The sequence below is a fragment of the Nilaparvata lugens genome, chromosome 11 (genome assembly GCF_014356525.2).
Source record: "Nilaparvata lugens isolate BPH chromosome 11, ASM1435652v1, whole genome shotgun sequence".
Classification (NCBI taxonomy): domain Eukaryota; kingdom Metazoa; phylum Arthropoda; class Insecta; order Hemiptera; family Delphacidae; genus Nilaparvata; species Nilaparvata lugens.
Genome location: NC_052514.1, coordinates 25664703 through 25687208, shown reverse-complemented (window position 1 = coordinate 25687208; position 22506 = coordinate 25664703). Strand labels below are relative to the sequence as shown.

The 22506-nt window shown below is 33.4% G+C and overlaps 2 protein-coding genes across 13 annotated transcripts in view; one reads left to right on the top strand and one right to left on the bottom strand.

Moving 5' to 3' along the window:
* The window catches only part of LOC111053189 (V-type proton ATPase catalytic subunit A), a 37239-nt gene extending 29562 nt beyond the window's left edge, over positions 1–7677 (bottom strand). For 2 of the 11 annotated variants that reach the window (XM_039437987.1, XM_039437983.1), the window contains exon 1: positions 7479–7618. The gene's annotated coding sequence lies outside the window, so the exon portion shown is untranslated. Of the gene's footprint in view, positions 1–3109; positions 3355–5475; positions 5662–7478 lie in introns of those variants that run through there. The other 9 variants (XM_039437990.1, XM_039437984.1, XM_039437986.1 and 6 more) reach the window with 8 other exon arrangements.
* LOC111053190 (probable N-acetyltransferase san) lies at positions 6231–22412 on the top strand. Of its 2 annotated transcripts, none has more exons than XM_022340041.2 (4): positions 6231–6449; positions 8373–8509; positions 13547–13733; positions 20259–22412. In XM_022340041.2, exons 1-4 carry the CDS (start codon positions 6349–6351, stop codon positions 20455–20457), a joined length of 624 nt encoding a protein of 207 aa, XP_022195733.1. In that variant the 5' UTR covers positions 6231–6348; the 3' UTR covers positions 20458–22412. The 2 variants fall into 2 exon arrangements, with proteins under 2 accessions (XP_022195733.1, XP_022195734.1); XM_022340042.2 differs by lacking the exon at positions 6231–6449 and adding an exon at positions 7825–8017.
* The last annotated feature ends 94 nt before the right edge of the window (positions 22413–22506 follow it).

Sequence of the window (22506 nt, the reverse complement as noted above, 5' to 3'; positions counted from 1 at the left end):
GGATTCGGAATATGATATCTAAACGAACAAATAAAAATAAAGACGTAAGTTTATTTCAAAAATCTGAATGAGCAACTATAAACGCTTTGTAATGAATCAGTAATTCACTGTCAAGTCAAGATAAGGATTTACGATGCTCTAAAAAAAGTGAATTTTGCAAACGTTCAAACAAGAAGATAATTTTTATGCAGCATTCATGAATTATGGAGGAGTCAAGTATCACATAATTCAACAATTTCGGCAAGCCATCTTTATGCACTTCAAAATGTCAATTTAATTCTCCTAATCGATGAATCTAACCCTCCAATTCTATGATAATATTTATCTTTATGATTTACTCAGAGTTGCAGGCTACTCACTTGGTGATTAATTTTACAAATCAGAATTCAATTTGCGGAGGCCGAATTTAAAAATAAATCTGGATTAGCTTAGAAATGGTTCTGTAACTATTTAACCCTACCTATAATTAAAATCGGTTAACGACTCTTAGTCTACTATTACTGACAATTAATACATTTTTAAAGACATTTACATAATATATACTTATTTACTTCAAATATTTGAAACTGTATTTATATGGTGAGGTATTGTAGCAGAATAGCATAGCGTATTTTATGGAAAGGAATGTATTTATTCCCATGAATAACCAATATCTGAAAAAGGTATTAACAACAAATATTAAATTTTAAAAGTCGAACATGAAGATTAATGATTCAAACCTTTTATCCGTTATTTAAATATTTAATAAAAAGCTGAGCTGTAATTATAACACCAAATCTATCAATAAAACTAATATTATAATATTTTATCATCATATTTTATTCCGCTGTTGTTAATACCAATAAGACCTGCCATGAATTTATCCAACGATCATACATACTGTTGCACATTGAAAACAAATGTAATAATGAAGATTAGCGTGGTATGACACAAGCTAAAACGAAAAGCCACACTAGACAAATTACTTTATTTGAAAGCAAAAGGCTATTAAGTTAATTCATAACACGACAAGATTTCAAACAAGCCAACGGTGACGAACGATAGTTATGTGGGAGCAGCTTAAAAGTTTGAAAAATGAAAAAGACAAAACAGTAGTAAGAGCAGAGGCCCGGCCGGCCAGTGGGCCAGACAATACATTATGTTTTGGGCAGCTTCCAGAACAGAACAAAGCGACGAGCACCATAATAAAGCAGTGTTTGTAGTCCAAATTAGAAATCGCCGCCAACAAGTGGCTCCTAGCTTATTCTTTCGGTCGAGAGTGGTCACTCAGAATAGATTAAGCCAGCTGTCACATATGAAACTTCACATAATGCATTGAAATCTAATATTGTTTCAAGAACAATTATTGTGTTTGAATGATAATTGAGTAACAATTCTCCAGTTTAGGCCACCATCACGAACTGCGATTATTAATTCACTTATAAAATGGTAATAGTGTGTTCATAATTGAGTAGAAATAATAAATTATTATACTAGAACCAACATTTACAACTGATTCAAGAGTCATGAACAGTAACTTATACTGTAGTAGTTCTATATTTATTTATATCCACAGTATATACTTTGTAGTATTTTTTATGAATTGAATAGTACCCTTTTCACTATGAAGTATTTTTTCAATCTTGAGTAGCCCTACGTTACTTCTTGGTATCACAAAGTAAAAGGAATTCTTTCAATGTCGTAGTATCTACAATGATAAGCCGTCAAGTAAAGCTCCATTGTCCACGTGATACATTGGAATAGAATATTGATTCAAAAATAATTCTATTGCTCACTTAATAGCAATTGATTCATGATATAAGGATTAACATCGCATATATATGGATTAACATCGCAGTTAGTGATTAAATCCAAAGATTTAATTTGTTCCAATAAAATCCAAAGATTTATTTTGTTCCTTATCAAATGTCAAGCTATTTACTTCCCGATTCATTGTTGACTATACTACTGATAATGATCAATGAGATATTTCTAGCTGATGCCTTACGCCTTACACGATAGATTGAAATCGTAATGAACAATTGAATAAAATTCTATAATTATTCTATTATCATAGTGAGAATAGTTTTAAAAGAATATTTGTGCAAGATGGAATCGACCCAGCACCTTCAAATTTAAACTTCTCAATAGTGAAGGGCCTAACTTGGTTTTCTGTTGTTAATATTATTTTGAAATTGTAGAGTATGTGACGGGGTACTTTACAGCATATAAATAGGAATTAGTTTTGGGAATATAATAGGAATAGCATATAATAGGAATCGTTAGTTTTGTACAAAATACGAGTAATTGCAATCTACTCCCAGATCCATACGAACAGCAATTATGCTGAGATGAGAAATTTAATATTTAAGTTGAAAACAAGATTTAATATGGCAGGTGGAAATTTTACTGAGAGGTTTCAGTAAATTAAGTAGGTAAGTTTTGGGATATGTATTTATTTTCCTTACAACAGTATCTTATTATTTGTGCTTATTCCAATAAAAAAATGTGCTTACACGATTTTAAAAATATCATAAAAAAATGAGATAATACTTCATAATTAACATGACAGATGGTATTGAATATCTAAATGTAAGTAATTTGGACAAGTGAATATGTTTTTAAACCTGCTAATAGGGGCAATACTGTTATTTTTTCTAAAAATTTATTATTACAATATTATTGTAAAACTGGTTTTCAATCGGACCCTGTAAATGTGTACAGGTAAAAATGTAAAACTTCAATTAAATACAACAGCCGTCATATTTTATTTCAATAATAAATTATTATCGTCAAGCAAACAAAGAATCACCGACAGTGAATAATCACCAAAGGGCACACCTAGTAATCAGCTAGTTATTTACTATCTGCATTAATTCCTATAGAATCATATAAACTCTCAATTAGTATAAACCCTAAATTTACAGTTATAATATATGAATCACAACACCATCATCATAATATCATATGCCAAAGTCTATAGGCCTATGACTCACAACATAAATACATTAAACCAGATAACTAAATCCAAAGTAACGAGTCTCTCATAACACAATACCAAGATTCACAAACAAATGAGGCCATGATATTATTTGGAAAAATGATAAAACGACGTACTCATAGCGCATACCTGAAATTTACAGAAAAATACTACGGTTAACTGCCCTACTATCCCAATCACAGACTGAACATCTCTTCAGTTTCTTAACAATCAAATTAGACTATCGAATAGTGATGCATTGGGCCTTGATACAATATGAATCACAACAGCCAGTAAATAAAGAATGGTAGTCTTCCCTTTCAATTGGCCGTTTCTACAATGAATAGAAATCTAATGTGCTCACAATAATATTCTTCAAGTAACTACGCTCTTATCTCCCTCCACATTACAAACGTCTCTCGACTCCTCTTTCTAAAAATTTCCCTCTCTTTCAAACATTAATTTCTCTCTCTCTCACAAGCATGCGCGCAAACGCCGAAATTTAACTCTCCACTTTTGTCTGTCTTAAAATAATGCTATCAGTAATTAATAGCTGTCGTTATCAAATAACTAATACAAAGTTGTAGCTACAACACTACATGCAGATAAATGTTGGAAATCAATACTGAGACTGAATTATGTAAGATTGTAGGAGTAATCATTCTCAAATTATTTAGGAATTCTTAATATTGAAAATTGCAATATGAAGTATGGCTGTCATTGAGTTAATGTGAGAATGTAGTTTCTTCAACCGCGTTGTCATTTAATAGAATCTATTAATATTATGTCTATACAAATAGGTAAGTAGAGAAAAAAAATATTGTGGAATAGATTTGGCTGCAATTGTATGAGCACAAAAATTCAATCTAACTTACCACCGTAGAATGAGTCATCTAACGTAATCAGGAGTTTGCCGAAAATACGAAGGAACGTTATTCAACCATTAAACTGGTTGAATTCGATTGGATTTTTGTGCAACTGACCACTGGTGACGCTTTATAGCGAGCATATAGAATGTATGATTAGTGTAAACGAGAAAATATATAGTGTTAAAAATGAATACTGTAGATTCATTCATTATGGAAAAAGGGCGTAACAACAAGCTACCTATCAAATTACTAAATATTACTGTTTCATAACACAAATATTTAATGTGTCCAACATATTACTGAATTAGAAACTCAGTAATTCATTATAATCAACTATTTTAAATCGTGGAGTTTATTTTCACGCTGAATCAATCTACACTTTCAACTTATTATTATTATTATGATAATAATAATATTGGAGAATCAATAAGATAAGAACCCCGGTTCCAGAGTAGCATTGGCTCAGGACAGATGAAAAAGAGACTGATAAAAAAATAAAAAGAGACTATTCGGAAATTCTCTTTGAGTAGAGAACTGAAGTGACAAGACATTTTCATTCTTTATCAGATTCATAACTCCAAAAGACTTTATTGTGCATTGCAAGACAATTCAATCAATGACTTCAAGATGTATGTCCAAGACCTAGAGAATGACTTTTGAAAAGTTCCAAAAGCTTTCTCATGAGTGAATTAACTGATTAGGATTGGGATATATGCCACCATAAAGCTAAGCAATATAGCCTTTGAATCAGCAATGAAGCTAATTAAAATATACTAGCTAAGGTTTTGTTATGTTCAAGGGCCATATGCTCCATCTACATCATACGCTTATCTATGATTACATGTGGAAATGGTCACATTTTATGAAATTCCGGGTTTAAAACAACAGTTAGTGTTGGTTTAGACCTGTCACTGTTTAAACCGAGATTGTGCATATGGGCCTGAGATCATGAGCTTGGGTCTAAGATGGGCAATAGACACATTATTATTACATTATTTTTGCCTATATTGAATAATATCTTTTTACTGAAAACTGAATACAATGTGTTTTTACTGTATACTGAAAACATTTTCCCTATATTGAAATGTGTTTTCACTGAAAACTGAACACAATACAATGCCTGAATAAGTTTTAGAGTTTTAGCCTAAATTAAATATAGAGATAAATTCATATATGTAAAATTCTCCTGGATTCTGAACCACCGATTCTGTTAATACGTTTCAACGCAAATAAAGAGAAAAAGTTCGATAGGCAGTGTTGCTGACTAACGAGTAGACATCTAATTGCAAATTGAAGTGCCAGGACCAGGTTCAGGCGGATATCTTTCAAGTGCGCCTTTTTCCACAGCATAATGAGGTACGGCCTGATACTTTGTGGTCATGCAGCGGATGTTAGGGCAGAGCTCATCCTACAAAAATAGGTGCTGAGAGTAATGACGGGTAGTGGGACACGTGAACATTGCAAACTCATCTTTCGGAGGCTGGGGATCCTCACGGTGTACGAACAATACATTCTGCTGTGTATGTGAGGGAGGAGGGGAGCAGGTTGTCAACAAGAGTATCGATCTACAGACGGAGCTTGAGAGGAGGAAGCATGGTTTAGCTGCCCAGATACCAACTCACCATGACCATGGAGAGACATCCATACCTTTCAATCAAGATGTAAAACAGGTTGTCACAGAGAATCACGGATTTAGAAGCTGAAAAATTTGCAAGGACCATGATTCCTCATGACTAGAGGAGAATCATCTCTATTCCCTTGATGAGTTCCTGGGATGCTCATTTGAGGGATGGATATGACACTAACCAGATGTGACACTTCTAATCCAGAATCCTGGTCATAGGCAAAGCGAAAGGTAATCAATCTTTACTTCAAACATATTGTGTGACAATAATAATGTCATGATGTTAATGAAGAGAGAAGTTCATTTGTATATGAATAGTATCAACAATATAATCAACACCTAAAGGTTTTCATTGGTACATTATTTTTGCTCAATATTATATAAAAGAAATGGCACAATCAACTAAATCACAAGGTGTCTATTGCAATAATTATAAATGCAAAGGTCAATTTATTACCAAAATTTAATAAAAGTCACAGAAAATCATAGAATAATATTGAAAGGTTACGAAAAATTAGGGATGATTAGAAGAATCAATTATGAAAAGGAAAAAATACAAACGAGCTAATAAGAACGATTAAAGAAATGCCACGCCCAGAAAAAAGAATTATTTTTATAGAAATTATATAAGAGATTAGGTAAATATGATAAAAAATGTCTGAAAGGAAAGAATGCAGTCTACAATATTAGCATGTTTAAATTGAATTAATTAAACATGAGTACAGTATCAAACTCATCTGGGAATTTTACCATTCACTAATAATAATTGTTGAATCATGTGATGAGAATTAATCCATTTGAAAAAATATATATTATTGAAACATGAAGTTTGTCTTTTAATCACAATAGTAGAAGGGAAATATTATTGTTAGGCTATTTATTTGAATAGAACCCGAATGACCATAAAAGCTATAAAACACATGATTCAGGTTGCACATCAGTCATATTTTCTTTTAGACTACCAGAGAAGAGGAAACTGTAATTGGAATAGAAACTGGTAAGTACCTAACAGTCATTGAGCTAAATAAATTGTTCAATAAATAGAATAGTGTAAAGAGAAAGAAATGATAATTTACAAATACCTATACCTCTTAATGTTTTGCTAATAACTAAGAAATATTACAAAAAAATGATTAAAAATTGTTATATAACAATATTAAAAATAATGAAATCAGAAAGAAAAACAAAATGCAGTAAGATAAGTTAGGTGATTGCTTTGAATTTATAAGGTTATGGTAAGAAAGTAGGTAGGATCACAGCCCTATTCAGAAATGATTAGTGCATCAAATGTCTTAATCATAAATCATTAGTAATAATTGAGTATTTTAAAGTGATTTGACCATAATGTGAAAATAAATCAGGCATTCGCGGATAGAATAATATTTGAATTACAAATTATCTAAGTAAAAATTGGGCTTTCCAAGTAATAATTAGTAAAAACTTACATAGATGATAAATTCTAGTAATTGAGGATTAAAAAAAATTAAAATAAGCAAAGAAAACACTAAAACTGGCAGTTTATTTTAACAGGGGAGTAAAGTAGGAATGCACTCACATGACCAATAACCTTATTCTGTACAGCACTTTTATAGGATTCTTAGCAAACATCAAAGAAGTGAACAAGAAAACATGTTGACCAAATGTGTGTTACAAATAATCCAAAATAATATAATCAAATCAATGGTCACTTTAATCCGATTATTATAAGAGCCAACTATCAAAATTATACAAGTAGGCGGGTCTTTCAAGAATGAGGACAGCAACGCTTGATAAAAATCTAATCAATTTTAAGAATATTGTTCTTAAAAATCCGTGTTAAATGATTGGGTATAGCTTTATTACTATGTATTTAAAATAATATTAGCAAAATAATACCAAGTGTCAAGCTGAATACAACAAATCGTAACTATTTTGTCAAGCAGACTTCCCTAACACGAGTACAGGTAAGCTATCTGTAATGTCCATGGGATTAATGCAAAATTAGCAGAAAATCAAATGCAATATTGTCTTAACTAGTTGAAAATACCTTTTTGTAATAATAAATCGATGAAATGCAAGAGAAACAGCCAAATATACTAAAAAACTTGCAAATACTTACTGACTACAGAACAGCACCTCACCCTAATGTGCCAGCTGATATCACAAGACCTGTCAGCTGACACAGTCGACATGACTGCTTAAATCGGTCAAGTCTTTTTGTCACTGTAAAATCGATAAAAAACCATAGAAATGAACGTAAAAGTGGTAGAATAATTACAAATTAGACATTTTTGATTTTTTATAACAACATTAGTGAACAAAAATTCATAATTCTTATTTTCAAATCTCACAAAAAGTCTAGTCAAGTAAGACTTTAATGGTTTTACTGCGCATGTCGGGTAAGATTTTCGCCAATCACATTGGAGAATAGAATTGTTGGTATTCCATTATTTCCTACACTATGGTCAAAGTATATTATTTTGGCATGTGAACTTACTAATTTCCCTTGTATTTTATAATAATTTATTTAATTTAGATAGAAGAGCCGAAAAACTATCCTACCAATAGGTTATAAGCGATGACTAGGTAAGAATTACAAATTGTTTGTTAATTTACTTCACAAAATTGGTGACTATCAAAGGAAATTTGAGGTTATGTTGAAATGTTCGTCACCTCTGTGGTTTAAAATAATTATTTTAGTATTAATAATTGTAATATAGTTAAACATCCACTTTACTTGAATTTAACTAAATTGATAACAAGCTCTAAACTATGATTACATAATTATTGACTTTCCTAGTAACAAATTTGCCGCGGTTTCTAAAAGATTAGGTATTTCACCATGAGCTTGGCAAAATTTTCACGAATTTTCAAGAAAGCTATTTCCGTATAGTTTATGTAATTAAGTATATCTCTTATATGTTTATATTTTTAATTTCAGGGCTAAAATTGAATTGGGTGATGTCACACCACATAATATAAAACAACTAAAAAAGCTAAATACCGTCGTCTTTCCTGTTTCATACAATGAGAGGTTCTACAAAGATGTTTTAGAAGTCGGAGAATTAGCAAAACTAGGTAAGTTTTTACTCATTTTTTGCAAACTGATTTTATCTTGATACAAACGTGTTATTGTTGATAATGCATTAATATAATTTAATACCTACTTATTAACCTTCCGGTAGTCATACCCTACTCAATCACACGAGCAGCCGCGTGTTGCATTTTGTACAACATCCAATTTTCCAAATGTTCTGTAACTCACTCTGTTTACTATCAAAACATATTAATTAATTGTATAATTACTTTTTCCATCTTATTGGAATATTTTACGCCTATAGCCTACACATTTGGATGGTTTCCATTTCATAGCCCAATAAGGTACATCAAGCAAATCCATCAATTCTGTGTTATTGGTTCGTTATACAGTCCCCGTATTGAGTCTTTTGAGTCTTTCCCTATCTTATGCACTGTCGCGACTAAATGGCACCTAAAGACTGAACCATTGCTCGGTTGATACTGCAACTCAGTATGGGGTGAAAGTTTTGGAATGCATAGGTGACTCATTCACTGACACCACCCCATTCAATAGTTTTGTGCAGCAAAAAAATGATACTGTTGTACTTTATACAACAGCGCGACTGCCGGAAGGTTATTATTATAGTTGCCAAAGAACATCATATCTATAAGTTGAAAACGAGTAAAGGAATATTTCATCCATTCTTGTAGTAATCAATTCATCAATTAACTACTCACAGTCTGTGCATCACAATAATAAAACTCTCAGAAGAAAAAAGGGGATTCCTGAAGGAAAGCCCTTAGTTTCCTCTTCAAAAGTGAGTTTCCTGGCTGAAACTGACAGCGTGTCTACAATTCTGGCTGACTGGTAGATGAGGCTGCTCTGGGCCCTCCCAATCGGTAACATATCAGATCTAGCCTCAGCCTGTTTCTGATGCCATAGCCATGCACATCACCCCTGTTAGGCACAGCATGGACACTGTAGCAGGCATTTATAGCTGATCTGTAAATGAAAAGATTTAAAACAGTGAGAATCTTCTTACCCACACAAAGAGGCCGACAATGTGCCAAAAAGTCTGCCCCACAAAGAATAGGATTGACCATTTTCTGCACCAGTAGTATAGTTTTTACCTCAGAGGCATCACCCCACAAGGTGATACCACATGCCATCACACTTTGAAAGAAGGCAAAATACCCCAAGCGGAGATGGGCCTCCGGTATACATCTTCTCAGACTCTTGAGCAACAAGAGCACCCTGTTCAACGTGCAACAGGCTACCTGTATACCTGTGTCCGCCCCAGGAAAGCGTACAATCCAGAGTGAAGCCAAGGATCAACGATTTAGTATACAATTATATGAAATTTCTTAATCAAGGAACAGACCAGATAAATAGAAGATAGACATGGATAGATAGGATCATTAAAAGTATGATATTAAACATGGAGAAATAAGGGGACTAAAAATTAGCCGATCATAAACAGAGCACATGTCATTAGAGAACAATGATGGAATGATCTTAGGGCTTGATAAGAAGTCAACTCCAATCAGTCGGGAATCACAAGTATCTGGGTTCAAGCATAGAATAAACAGTATAGAAATTTTCACTATAGTGAGGTCCACGTTATAATGACAGTATTTGTTCAACTTTGGCTTTGCTATCCTTGTCTATCATTTGACAAAGCCGGTAGTGATATCCTTTTTCAGGTCCACAACGATGCCAATTATGTTTTTGACAGTGTAGAATTATAATTAATTAATGCAGAGAATCGGCATCGCTCTTCTTCTATCTTTATCCACTGCCATTATAACGTGGACCTCACTATAGCCTAGTTCAAGTGTTCAGAGAAATGAAGGGTTCCATGTAGAAATGCAGCATACAAAAAATTGGGGATGGATGAACTGATAAAGAATGAGTGGTGCTCTTTGTGATGGAAGAGTGAACTTTTGTAAAATGAAGGGGAATGTATATAACTTAAGTCAGTAGTGATGTGAAATTTCCGGGAATTTAAGGTCGAGGAAATTGGCTATTCCTTAATTTCATAAATTCCTAGGAATTTATTATTCTTGTGGAAATTTTCTAAAGAAATGTTATGTTTTTTTTTCTATTCAAAACAAGTGGCAACCTTAATTTATTCATAAACAGTTATAATTTGAGCTATATAAAAATATGAGAATAAGTAACTTTAGAACTGTAATAAGTTCAAAGAACTCATTATTCTAGATCATGGGATGAATATTTCATGATAGGTAAAAGGAGGTGATAGGTGATAGGAGAACTCTTATTTCCAATCATTCTATTGTATAGGTCTACCACTATTATCAAGCTACTTTTATTTATTGAAAGTTAATTCTGTTGTATATTAGATATCTGCCTGTCAGATAATCGAAGTCAACAAAATGTTGGGTGTACTTCGCCTTGTAATGAACAAGAAGTTTTTTGATAGTATAATACTAATAATGATAAATCATCTATTACTTGCAGAAAAAAAGTCTACAATAATTTAGGCTAAACAAAAATCCAAAATAAAGAGCAAAGTACAAGAGGACACATTACTTTGAGTGAACCAGTAAAATCAATAGTATCGATATAATACATAATAGTGTTATATATATAGATATATAATAGTGTTATCGTCCCGTGAAGGTCCCGTGTTATCGGATGGGCACGTTAAACTGTCGGTCCCGGCTGAAGTATGACAGTCGTAAGGCCCATTGACGGCTTAAATTATATATTCAGGCGGTGGGACCTTCCCGCAAGGGACTCCCCACCAACAAAAGCCATACGAATTTACTTTAATACAAGTGATCACTGATTTACTCAAAATAAGTGTAGCCAAATAAATAATCATATAGCCTAGTAGATGTATTGATTTGATGTGCGAGCTATTCATCCTGTTTCTATTAATGAATTGTTTTATTGATTATCATGTCAGATAAGACTAAATTTGAACTATTTTAAAAAAATTCATAGAATATAATAAAGTTTTAATGAAACCGCTTCTGAGGTCTTCAGAAGCATTACCTCCGTCACAATATACAGCAAATGTCACACATACAACATAATAATTGGAAAGATACTATTCTAAAAGAACTACAATATCATGATATATTAATATCATGTCCAAACAAAGAAAGAGATTTAAAAATATATATTCGAATATAAGATATTCTGGTCTTGAAATACAATGCAGTCACACAAATAAAAACAAACAAAAATGAAAAGTAGCAGTAGTTGATACAGTATGTACTCAATGTATGTACCTCAACATAATATTAATAATTTTACAAAGTCCTAGTCAGTTCATAGAACTCCTGGAAAGTGTAAATGGGGTTACTGATTAGGAATATTTTTAGCCTCCGCTTGAAAACTAGATTTTACAAACTTCTAAATTGTTCAGAGAGCGAATTAAAAAGCTTAACACCAATGAATAGAAATGTTTTTTGAGTGCTAACATACTCGTAGCGGTTGGTGATCAAGTTGTTCCTGCCTCTAGTTTGATATTCATGGGATATTCCCTGCTCAACAAAATTATTCAAGTTTTGCTTCACAAAGGTCATTGAAGAACAAAAATAGAGGGTAATGTCAGTATTTCTAATTCTTTGAAGCTCTCCTTACATTGAGTGCGTTTTGGCAGACCACAAATAAGCCTGATAAAACTCTCAATTATTCTTGGCCAGAAAAATATTCTCAAAAGATAAGTTCCTTTCCACTGGGAATATTCCCCACCCACATCACTGGCTGTGTGAATAATTTCAATAGCAATTTATAAAATATGGGAGCAACACATTACTGGCATACTTACAAACAGTGAAATATATAAACAATATGATACCAGGCTAAATACTCACTGGGTTCCAGGACACACTTTGGAATTGTAACTTGGATTAAAGGTCTTGAGAAAAATATTCTAGATTGGATTCCATTGTGAAAAGGTTTGATAGTGAGGTCAGCTTTGCTGTATGGAACGGAAGCATGGCCCATTCAAAGGGGGCAGGAAAGAAATATTGAAGTGACTAGGATAAGAATGGTGAGATGGATGTTTGCTTACTTACTTCTTACTTCCGATGTCTTCACCACGGTGAAATCTGTGGGATAACAAGAATAAGGAATGAGTTGTGTAAAGGCACAGTAAAGGTTGGTCCACGGGGTAAGAAGATGCAGTTGGCATGGATGAGGTGGTTTGGTCACTTACACGGAGAGAGCAGCATTTGCATCTGGATGGAGTGAGAGGACGTGGTAGAGCAAAAAAGAGATGGAAAGTCAGAAAAGCGGCTGACTTGCAGAACGGTTGGTGGAGAGAGGGAACATAGAGGGGGGGGCAGGGTGTTGTGGAGAAGTAGACTGCGATGATGGAATGAATGTCGACCCCATTCAAATGGGTTGAAGGCAAAGTCAAAGAATAAGAGGAAAATTGGCAAATAGACCATAAACTGTACTCAAATCACAATGATAGTGTCACAGATCATGTATATATCCACATTGAAAAGTCAGCCATCTCTTAATTACGAGTAATATCAGTCACCTAGACAAGCACCTGGAAGATTCAAAGATCTTGGCGATTCCTTACTGACACTCAGTAATAAAGTTTAGTTTAGTTTATAGACTACCTGCGTAACAACTTGTAATATAGAAAAGTTGAATATGCTTTATAAAGCACCTCCCCCCTTCCCAGCCACAGCCCCAACAATTGCCACCACTGGCCCACCCAACTGTTCAGGTCAAGCGCCGCCACTGGTGAATGGTTGAACATCCACACTTGATCAAAATTCAGTTGCACTCGCGTCAAGTTGAAAAACTTTGAATCACATCGTTTCACCAAAATATTTTTTTTCTCATTTGAAAGCATATTTACTTTGATTTAGAAATATAGTTATCAAATATTGAACCTTGAGGTTTATATCGTTTTGAGATTGAGTTATTGTACTCACAAAACTGTGTTAAAGCAGCCTCTCTTGATTTACTGTCATCTATGATAATCAAATGTATTAAGATGAGACTTCTTTGAAAGATCTTTCTCAATTTTTCTTGTCATTCCAAGCTAAAATTCATGGGAATATCAGCCTTGTTCTAATTGTGAATCACTGTTTCAATTTCAGCTTATTACAATGACATTGTAGTGGGAGCAGTCTGCTGTCGCATTGACAATGCGGAGAATGCGAGGCGGTTGTACATAATGACACTGGGATGCCTGTCGCCCTACAGAAGGCTCGGAATCGGTTCACTCATGGTACAGCATGTTCTCAGTTATGTAGAAAAGGATGGAAACTACGATAATATTTACTTGTGAGTATAACTGATGTTATTTATTTGTAAAATAATCAACAAAATCTCTAAAAGCTGAATTTATCTTGAAACTAAAACAAAGTTTTTCGACTAGTGAGAGCATTGTAAAGCCTAAGGTTGGCCACTAACGGTACGACATGATAAACATATATTTTAACCATACACACCTTTCATCATGCATTTTTTACTTTCCTTGCCCAGTTACCATAGGTAAGGAAAGTATTGCTTTCCGAAAAAAATTAAGGTACCCCAATTTCTAAATTTCTATACGTTTCAAGGTCCCCTGAGTCCAAAAAAGTGGTTTTTTGGTATTGGTCTGTGTGTGTGTGTGTATGAGTGTATGTGCGTCTGTGTACACGATATCTCATCTCCCAGTTGACGGAATGACTTGAAATTTGGAACGTAAGGTCCTTACAATATAAGGATCCGACAGGAACAATTTCGATCAAATGCGATTCAAGATGGCGGCTAAAATGGCGAAAATGTTGTCAAAAACAGGGTTTTTCGCGATTTTTTCGAAAACGGCTCCAACGATTTTGATTAAAGTTATACCTGAAATAGTCATCGATAAGCTCTATCAACTTCCACAAGTCCCATATCTGTAAAAATTTCAGGAGCTCCGCCCCATCTATGCAAAGTTTGATTTTAGATTCTCAATTATCAGGCTTCAGATACAATTTAAACAAAAAAATTCGAGTGGAATAGATTGAGCATGAGAATCTCTACAATTAATGTTCAGTAACATTTTCACCTAAAATTAAAAATAAGCTCGAAATTCGAGAAAATGTGATTATCCGATTGCAAACTGTTGGCAACTGTTGATTCTTTTGAATGATTCACTATGAAGAGATAGGAGACCTCGTGTGTCTCCAGCGTTATTGCCCTGTCACCAGCTGGCTCAAATCTTTGAATAGTAGACTTGAGATGCGCGGGAACACTAGCGTCAGGTGATCAATTTTCATAACGGCAAGGAAAGTTGTGTGAGTGCGCCACACCAGATTTTTGTCATCAGCGAGAGGCTTCTAACATGAAATGAACAACCAATAACAATTAATAAACCACAGGAAATTACAAATTATAATGATAGAAAAATAATTTAACTTCGAATAGAGCAGCGAATTAAAAACAAACAACAAAAAATCGGAAAATAAAAACCTAACCTCAAAAAATTTGGCTCGAAGCCTTTCGTTGTGATGACACAACAATGTATTAATGACGACATACGTTCATGTATTTCATATCTTAGTGGCCAGTCTTATGCACAGGACTGTGAATCGCATGATCGCAACGACTCTCAGCTGTCTTTGAATTTTTGAAGTAGTCGTGTGCGCAAGGGTCAAAAAGTAAACACTTTTTAGTAAGTAAATCAATCAATCAAATTAAAATAAGGCAAAAAGCAATAGGACTGATTCCATGAATTGTGCAAAGTGCATTCATGTTCAAGTTTGGCATTCAATCGGGTATTTATCAGAAGGCAATGAAATACGTGTGTATAGAAATCGGATACTTGTAGGCAGACACCGAGGGTAAATGATATGTTGTGATACTCTGCTATGGATAATGGCCGGGACATACATAACCGCACCGAGCCCGCGCCGCGGTACGGCCGAGTGTTGGACGTACTACGGTGAGCGAGAGAAAACAAATGCTTTCAAACGTGTAAGGACACATACTACCGCACCGCGTCAGCACCGTCACGGTGTTTGTTGCCCGAGCCGTGCCCGCGCCGTCACCGACTAGTTCAGTTTACTTTTTGACGGTGACGGTGCGGGCTCGTTTAACATAGAGAGTGAAAAACGTATTGAAGAGATACGGAATTTTACAATTTGTACGATCAAGTGATGAGAAATATGGTGAACGGAAAAATAAACCAAAAGTAAAAGTAGAACCAAATAAGTTAAGCAAAAGGTATAATAGACATAATAATAAATGATAAAATAAACAACTAAAAGTATAAAATAAGGAGCCCGTGACTGTCTTAAATTTTGAATTTAAAACCAATTACGTTTAGATACACAAGGCAGAAGATAACAATTTTTTGTTTCATAGAGACATTGATAATTGAAAATCAATCTTTAAAAGAGGAAAATGTTCGTCTGAGAGAGCAGTGGAATGCAGCTATTGACCGTTCAATTATGAATGATAAACTGATTATGGAGATGAAGGAGAAAAATTCATTTGAGATTGGAACACAAACAGAACATTTGCAGAGTTTTCATTCACTTACTACTACTAAAGATGCATTGGATAAGGAAATTGCAAGTCTAGAGACTGATATCGCTAAGAGTAGAATCTTGATTAGTTCATTAGAGATGGAACGAAAAAATCTTGCCGAATATTTATCTAAAGTAAGCAAAAATATCGAGATTACTGAAGAATTAGTTCTAGGGGATGGCAATAGGGAGATACTTGGTTCAATACCTAAAATCACTTGTACAAAAAAGGTAGAGAGAAAAATAATGATCTTCTCCGATAGTCAAGGACGTGAGCTGGCTAACTTATTGCAAGATATAATTTCACATCCTTATAAAGTCTCAAGTTTTGTGTATCCTGGTGCTGGTTTGTGCCAAATCTTGAATTCAGTACATAATTGTAGTGAGGTGATGCAGTTGAATAAGGACGACTTCTTAATTATAATGGGGGGAACAAATGACTTTGATTCTTCAGCAAACGAAAAAGATATTGTAATTCTCAGACTTGCAGTTGAGAATTTTCTGTTTCAAATAAGACATACTAATTTAATCATGGGGACTGTACCGTACAGATACGACATGCCGCCCACCTCATCTGTGAATATCTTGATAGAATCACTCAATAACCATCTGAGGGAAACTATCTCTAAGAATGCTATGTTGCTAGAGACATGGGATCTTTCTGCTGTTGAACATACTAGGCACGGTCTTCACACTAATAAAAGAGGGAAAATGAGAATTGTCAAAAGGATCTGTACCATAATTGGTGACTCTCTCAATGGGAAACAAACTTGTTTCTCTCCCCCCACTTTGAATAGGAGATCATCAATTAATGATTTGCATAGAGTTGAAATAATAAACATTGCAGGCTCTGAGGATACTATAGGTGTGGTTCCTACCTGTCTGGACGCTTTGTCTTCCGGACATTCAAATGAAGAATTGAATTTAAACTTTTAGCTCATGACAATGAGGTTGATTATGGTCATAGTATGGTCAACAACTTCAGCCTGGATGCACAACAAATTGGCCTACCAATACCTGTAATTCTTAGTCAAACTAGAAAACCAAAACCTCAAACAGATATATTTCTGTTCTGGAATTTACAGGGCCTGACAAACAAGATTGATGATCTTGCTCTTTTAACGACTCAATATAGTGTGAAAATTATTGCAGTAGCTGAGCATTGGCTCAGAGATACTGAGATGAATTGTATATCAATTCCGGGATTTAGTCTTGTATCTTATTTTTGTCGATCTGATAAGAGCAGGGGAGGAGCTGCTTTATTTGTAAAAGAAAATATTGTCATCAACGATCTTACAGATGTAAACAAATTATCCACTGAAATGGTATGTGAAGCTTGTGCCATTGAGATCCCAGAAAAAAGTAATAGCTGTTTCAATTTACCGGCCTTATAACAATGATTATGCTGTTTTCACTGCCTTCCTAAATTGTTTGTATGAGATTCTTTTGTTGATTTTTAAACGAGGTTTTTCGATAATTATTGGTGGTGATTTTAATGTAAATTTTGATCGTGAGTATAAAGAAAAAACACAACTATGCAGTATGCTCGATAGTTTTGGTTTAAGTCCTACCATAAATAGTATCACAAGACCAGGGATAGTAAATCCAGGATCTTGTATAGATAATGTATTAACAAATATACACGGTAGTAGATACAATGTAGATGTCATTCATACAGCTCTTTCAGACCATAATGCTTTACTTTTTGAAGCTGACATAACAGTTAAGCCTGCTCCTCTTTCTATGGATCACAGATTTGATAAAATTAGGCTAATAAATTATTGTAATATATCTCATTTCTTGGAGCTTATTGGATCTGTTGTGTGGTTTGATGTTTATAAATCAGATAGGGATAAAAAATTCAAAAATTTTCTGGACACATACTTAAAAGCTGTTAACACTGCTTTTCCTTTAATTTTTCCCAAGAGAAGAAATGCAAGACCTGACACTAAATGGTACACAGGTGAACTAAAAACTCTTAAAGATGAATGTGATGAGTTGTATTATCTCTATCAAGTTTACAGATCTCAACATTTAAAAAATCTGTACAACTCCTCTAAAAATAAATATAAGAAGTCAGTTAGGGATGCAAGAAAAAAGTACTTCAGTCACATGATTCTCAGTTCTCAGAATGTGAGTAAAACTACTTGGAACATAGTTAGATCACTGTCTAATGTTAACACAAAATCTACCAATGTAGGGTGCTCAATAACTGCAGAAAAGTTCAATAATTTTTTCACAGGACACATAGCAAACCTTAGCAGTAGGATTCCAAAGAGCAACCTGCTCTCTTCTGATTATTTGGAGAGGGTTGAGAAGCCAAATAGTAATTTTTCTTTTAAGTCTGTCACTGTGGAGAAGGTCTATGCAATGATTCATAATCTAAGTAATAGTAAATGTCTAGATATTTATGGCTTAAATTCTCTTTCATTGAAAGTCTCTGCGAAGTATATATGCGAAGTATTAGCCTACCTATTCAATCAATATGTTGTTAACTGTTCTGATTTTCCTCCTGAGTTGAAGAAAATAAAAGTAATACCTATTCATAAAAGAGGCTCCAAAGATGATCCATCAAACTTTAGACCAATATCAATAGTGCCTATATTTTCTAAATTATTTGAGATGATAATGCAGGAGCAACTCTCTGAGTATTTCGAAAAAAATAAATTATTGTCAGATAAGCAATTTGGCTTCAGAAAACAGTGTAGCACAAGTAAGGCTGTGCAGAAATTAACAAATCAAGTTGTAATGGATCTTGAGAGTAGGTTTCTTGTTACTTTCAGATCATTTGATATGAGTCGTGCGTTCGATACAGTCCACCATGATCTGTTATTAAGAAAATTGGAATATTATGGTTTGGAAATTCAGTCTGTTAGAGTGATTAAATCTTACTTAGAGGGGAGGAGTCAGTTTGTGTTTCAATCTGGATTTCTGTCCAGTGGCAATGATGTACTGTATGGTGTTCCTCAGGGATCCATACTAGGACCACTATTATTCATAGTTTATATAAATGACTTACCTTCAAATGTTGATTGTGCTACCAGAGAGGGTTTCTTGTTTGCAGATGACCTGGGTTTAAAAATAAAAGCTAATACCACATTAGAGTTAGATCACCTACTTGTGAATAGTACAAATATTGTGACTGATTGGTGCTCAGCAAATCATCTTACACTCAATATAGATAAAACCTGTGATATTAGTTTTAGTTATAATAATAGGTTACCAAGCAGTATTGAATCACTAAAGTTCCTAGGTATATATATTGATAACAGACTGAATTGGTTCTCGCACGTGGAGTCCCTAAGTAAGAAATTATCTAAAGGCCTTTATATGTTAAGAAGATTGCGTGGAGTTGTTGATGTTGACGTTTTGTTAAATGTTTATTATGCTCAGATATTCTCATTGTTGTCTTATGGAATCATTGTATGGGGAAATTGCAGTAGGTCCATTGAGATTTTTAGGCTTCAGAAAAGGGCAGTAAGAATAATAATGAATGAAAACCAAAGATCTCATTGTAGGCCTCTTTTCAAAAAACTTAATAGAACTTCTAACCTAAACTTCCCAAGTCGATGACAACAAGCATTGTTGACGTTGACATTCAGATTGGCCAAATTTCAAGTGTGCTAAAACAGCTGATCAAAAAACTTTTCATTATTTATGTTTATTATTCAATAATTGAAACATTTATAATAATATCATCTTATTGCCATATGAAAGAATAAAAAAGTATAAACTCAACCTCCCACATAATTGAACATAATCTTTTAGGTTATTTAGACAAATCAGAATAAAAAATGAAAATACTTGGACAATTTCCTGATATTCAGATTACCTCAGATTTGCTAGAGCGATGACCTTCCACTTTTGCTTTCAGAAGTGCTTAATGAACAATTATTCTCATATATATATTGTATATTTTTCTGTGTGGCGAAAAATAGCGTTCGCACCACGGGCAAAAATGTTTTTCCGGCTCTCAATCTTTTCTAGTCCTCGGACTTGAAAGCCGATTTCGAGCCGGAAAAGTCTCATTTTCGGCCCTAGGTGCGAAATATACTATTCCGGCTCTCAATCTTCTCTAGTCCTCGGCCTACGGCCTCGAACTTGAAAATCGATTTCGAGCCGGAAAAGTCTCATTTTCGGCCCTAGGTGCGAAATATACTATTACACACTCCAATAGGAGAACATTTAAATATGAAACGTATTTATTGACTGTAGTCAATATTTGTAGCTTCCCCTACAAATGTTCAAAAAATATTAAATTTTGTTTAGTTTTTGAAAATGTTTTTGTTGATAATCTCATTTTTGTTTGCAGACACGTCCAAGTAAACAACATCGGCGCAATAGAATTCTACAAAAAGTTTGGTTTTGAAATCCACGAAACGAGGAAGCACTACTACAAACGTATCGAACCAGCGGATGCCTACGTCCTACAAAAAACAATACGTCCTACCGCCGCCCCAACCATAACCCCATTAACAAACGGAATCGGCAATCATCATAGTGAAAAATGAACACTAAACCATTCAAAAACTGTTCTCCGGTCATTTAAAGACATTTCTTTCAAATCCTAGCTGAATGTGAAGCCTGTATTGTAATGTATCAAACTCTACCTATGTTCCTTACATTGTGAAAACGTTTTTAAAACATTCATTTACAAGTGTAGAAACCTTGCCAAACTTCTCATTACTCTCAAATTCTCAATAAAATAAGTGTTGTCTGAATTTTCAGAAACTAATTTTAAATTTATTGTTGAAATCTGTCCTAAATAGGAATCTCAACCTCTTCAGCTTTGCTAATATTTTCACATCATCTATACACATTAAAACTTTTTTCTATAAAATTAAGCTTTTCTTGAATTAATTCTCGGAGAAACTTCATATAAATCGTGGAAAATCGTAATTTTTCTTACTATAGTTGAAATTTGATAGATTTCGCTCATTTTTGTTACTTCCTTGAGCAAAATAAATTTTATGAAGTTAGTAGTCTTCACATTATTATTGATAAATTACAGTCTTCTATATTATTTTATTAAAGTTTTTCAATTACAGTTTAATAGATTTTTATTCACGTCATCCCTAGTATTTTATTGCAGAAAATATTGTTGTTCTACATGTATATGTCCAAAACTTTACTTCATTGATAGTTCTGGTTGAATATATTCTAAGGTTCAGGTGAATTACAAGTTCCTATATGAATATTTTTAATTAAAAAGATTCAAAGTATTTGAAAACTCAACTATTTATAGACGATTTTCTTTATACTCTGAGTTGTTGAACTGAATTATTGATTTTCATCTGAAACTGGCCTAATAGTATAATATTTTGAAAATTATGTTACCTCATTTAGAATACCACCCGAGTTAATGGAAATTTATTTTCCAATAGTTGAGAAAGTATGAAAGCTTTAGATTTTTCAACTTCTTTTACTAGAATTTCAACTCTAATAATTAGATTTACATTAAAATTAAACTGTTAATAAATGAATTCTTAACCGTTGAAAAGAAATAAAAATCGTCAAGTACTCTATTAATACATTCTAATGATATGCACAATATCTTCCAACAAACTATATCCATTTTCCAGTTTGAAACATGTTGTACTTAAGATCATGAAAATGTATTAATTTGTTACTTGACGATTTTCATTTCATTTCGATTATTGTAGTAGACCTTTATAGTAAAATTTAAATTTAACTGTGTATTGTCTCATTGGCACTATTATTTGAATAGACTTAGAACGTTGTCAAAAATCTTCTTTAATTAAATAAAAATTAATATTTTACAGAAGCATGCTTTCGTGTGTGCTCACACATCATCAGCTGTAAGCTACAGTAAAGTTACAGGAAGTAGAAAGATTCCAACTTAACAAAAACAAAAGCAAGAGCTACTTGCTTTTGTTAAGTTGGAATCTTTCTACTTCCTGTAACTTTACTGTAACTCTTGCAGTAAAAGTAGCTCTTGCTTTTGTTTTTGTTCAGTTGGAATCTTTCTACTTCCTGTAACTTTACTGTAACTTACAGCTGATGATGTGTGAGCACACACGAAAGCATGCTCCTGTAAAATATTAATTTTTATTTAATTAAAGTGGATTTTTGACAACGTTCTAAGTCTATTCAATTATGGAAAAGTTCCACAAAATCAACATTGACACTATTATTAATAATTGATGTCATCTTTAGAATGGCCATAGTCAATTTAATAACGCCTTTCAACTATATACTGTCAAATTATCTTAGTAAAATAAATATTAAGCTGTTTCCATAATTTTCACGAACCCTGTTTATCAAGTCTTATTTTTAAATTGAATTAATTTCACAATAAAAGTTTCTTGTATCGCTATATTTCTAAACAATTGTGCAGCCATCAATGTAATGCTCACTGATTCATTTCTGCGTTGTTATTTGTTGAGATTACCGTATTTATTGAATAAAACTATGGGTTATTTCTATTAAAAGCTTAACATTGTAATAATATGTGTATTTTTCATAGAGCAACCTTCAAATTCGAGTTAGCAATATAAGTTGTACAAATCGGATTATTGTTACTGGGAGACTCAGTATTA

Bases quoted from the DNA above. Each gene is read 5' to 3' on its own strand.
- LOC111053190 (XM_022340041.2), top strand. From the start codon at position 6,349: ATGACCATAAAAGCTATAAAACACATGATTCAGGTTGCACATCAGTCA. The intron at 6,450-8,372 runs GTAAGTACCTAA...TTTTAATTTCAG, and splicing joins TGTAATTGGAATAGAAACTG to GGCTAAAATTGAATTGGGTG. The intron at 13,734-20,258 runs GTGAGTATAACT...TTTTGTTTGCAG, and splicing joins AACTACGATAATATTTACTT to ACACGTCCAAGTAAACAACA.